General features: G+C 36.0%; 1 protein-coding gene across 1 annotated transcript; it reads left to right on the top strand.

The window, feature by feature from the left end:
- The first annotated feature begins 18 nt into the window (after positions 1–18).
- On the top strand, positions 19–2,487 carry LOC109587547 (probable serine/threonine-protein kinase pats1). Its single transcript, XM_020003783.1, has 5 exons — positions 19–99; positions 148–1,690; positions 1,745–1,855; positions 1,949–2,215; positions 2,261–2,487. Exons 1-5 carry the CDS (start codon positions 79–81, stop codon positions 2,293–2,295), a joined length of 1,977 nt encoding a protein of 658 aa, XP_019859342.1. The 5' UTR covers positions 19–78; the 3' UTR covers positions 2,296–2,487.
- The last annotated feature ends 173 nt before the right edge of the window (positions 2,488–2,660 follow it).

Below are 2,660 nucleotides of genomic sequence, written 5' to 3'. Positions count from 1 at the left end.
ATAACTTCCATTTTGGGTATCGAGAGTAGTTTTATCCAATCAATACTAAGGAGAGCTACACGTAGTGAACTAACTATTATGTCAACATCGACTGTTCAAGTTAGTCATACTTTACTAGCATTATAACATGTTTTTATTAATCTTTAGCCATTTCTTCATATATGGGATTGTGGTGGTCAGCCAGTGTTCCTTGAGATTCTCCCAGCCTTCCTCACTCCTCGTACAATGTTTCTCCTCCTGTTTGATGCTTCAAAGGATTTCAGGGAAAGATGGCAGTCACGTCAGAATACCCCTGATGGTGAAGTGCTGTTTGGTGAGGTAGTGAATGAAAGCACGAGTGATCTAATGGCCAAATGGATGTCTACAATACACAGTCACCTCGTGAAGCACAACAAAGATGATACTTCTTCTCCTAGTCTCTATTGTATTGGCACTCGTGGGGACAAGCTAAATTCAGAAAGCAAGAAAGAAGCAAAGGTGCAAATCCAGTCCCTATACAAGGAGAAAAAGTTCTCAGATCTTATTAAAGATGTACTGATCATTGATAATACAACCTCAGGAAAGGGGAAAAGGGAAGATCCAAGCATTACGGAATTACGTGGAGCTATTGATGGTTTCATCAAGACATTAGTTGTTCCAACCCCTCTCAATTGGGTTCTGTTTCGTAAAGTGTTTCAAAAGCTAGAGAAGAATGTCATTAGTGTATCTGATGCTATTGCCATTGGAGTGGCATGTCATATACCAGCAGCTGATCTTCCTGAAGTATTGAAATTCTACCATGAGCTGGGAGCTCTTCTTTACTATCCTCAAATAGAAGGTCTGAGGAATAAAGTCATTCTCAATCCAAAATGGTTTGTTGATATCATTGGGAAGGTGTTCCCACTTGAGAAAGGATGGAGTGGAGGGAAAAGATGGCTGTTGTTTCAAAGTAAAGGTATTCTTGTTCAACCACTTTATCAAGAAGTATGGCAGTCAAGTGGTATTGATCCAGAAGAAATAATTGAACTTTTAGTTCATTTTCGTCTGGCAGCTCAAGTTCAAATTGAGGTTGATGATTCTAAACAATATTTTCTTCCAGCAGCTCTACCAGGATACACAGGTGATTCTAATGAAGTACGACCTGGTTGTAAGCTAAGAGCCTCACCTGTACACATTACATTCTCCACTGAGTATGTACCTCCTGGCTTCTTCACTCGTTTAGCAACCACTGTTGCTGCAAATAATAATATCAAGCTTAATTTTAATGTAGCACACTCTGAAGTTGAGAGAAGAAGTATCTATCGTAATCGTGTCTGCTTCTCTTATGGTCATCCTTCTGATGATTTTGTTCTCACTGATGTTAATAAAGCTATTCAAGTTGATGTGTTTCGATATTTACCTGAGAGTAGTCATCCAGTTCCTTTCAAAGCAGTTTGTCAAGACATATTAGAATTGCTAAAGAAATGTTGTAAGAAAGTAGAAGACACCCTTTATGGTTACCACGGGCATCATATAACTCAATCATCATCAAGAGATGTTCGTTATGTCTGTGAGTGCAAGTATTCCAGTTCCAATGCAGTTCATTATATAGAAGTTGATGCTGAGAAGCAAACTTGCTCTGATCAGGTTTATTGTGAAAAGGTTAGAAGTACTCGTTCCCTAACTACAAGAGAATCAATGTGGTTTCAAGACGAGTTCTCCTATTTGAAATGTAAATACATGTGTACCTTGCAGTTGCAAATCATGTTTTCTTTTTTGTATACAGATCTCATTCAGTTTGGAGTTGGTCTCATTTCTTTAATTATTTTATTGATGCTTCTTACATTTTCATTCACTGTTCTAATTAATAATAGCTCAACTACAGCAAATGAAGCAAGTAAATTTTATCATTAAAGTGACTACTTTGTATGGACATGTACTAACTAGTTGCTTATGGATGCATTAAAAATTGTTTTTACTCTTCCTTCAGATATCTTGACAATTAGCGACTTGCAAAAAGTATTAGATGTATTGGATGATGGGTACTTTCCTAGTAACAAGTGGTTTCAGCTTGGATTGTCCTTGGGCCTGTCAAATCCAAAGTTAGAAACAATTGAAGACAATTATCCAAAGAACAATGAAAGATGCCTTCAAAATTGTCTGACATTATGGCTGAAAGAGAATATTGAAGTAACATGGAGCAAATTAGCTGATGCTGTTGATAACACTGGAGAAAAAGCTGTTGCAGCTTATATAAGTAAGTATAGCTATAACAAATGAATTACTGCTATTATTAATTTAGGAATAAGAAAAGTACAGAGCAAAAGTGAACTGTAGCATCTCCCCAAAATTACAATGACACATGCAGATTACATTTTAGTATTCAAAATGTACACGTACATTATTTGATTGAATGCACACAAAAATCTATACCAACATTATGAGCACAACCATGCAACCTTCATGCTAGTTTGTAATGAATGATTTCTTATTAGAATAAAGAAAAATGCTTGCCCATTCTTATCTAAATAATTATTGCATAAGGGGAAGTCACAAGATTGTCCTTGTGTATTTAATTACTATAGTATGTTCAGGTTGACTTCTAACAAAATGAAACTTAAATAACTCAAAGGCTTTTAATCTAATCAATACCAAATTTACACACAGATATATTCTCAGCAATGCGCTTCATTTGATGTATA

This window comes from Amphimedon queenslandica, unplaced genomic scaffold (assembly GCF_000090795.2).
Source record: "Amphimedon queenslandica unplaced genomic scaffold, v1.1 AMPQUscaffold_12534, whole genome shotgun sequence".
Lineage (NCBI taxonomy): Eukaryota > Metazoa > Porifera > Demospongiae > Haplosclerida > Niphatidae > Amphimedon > Amphimedon queenslandica.
Note: the sequence above shows the minus strand (reverse complement) of the source record. Positions and strands in the feature narration are given on the sequence as shown.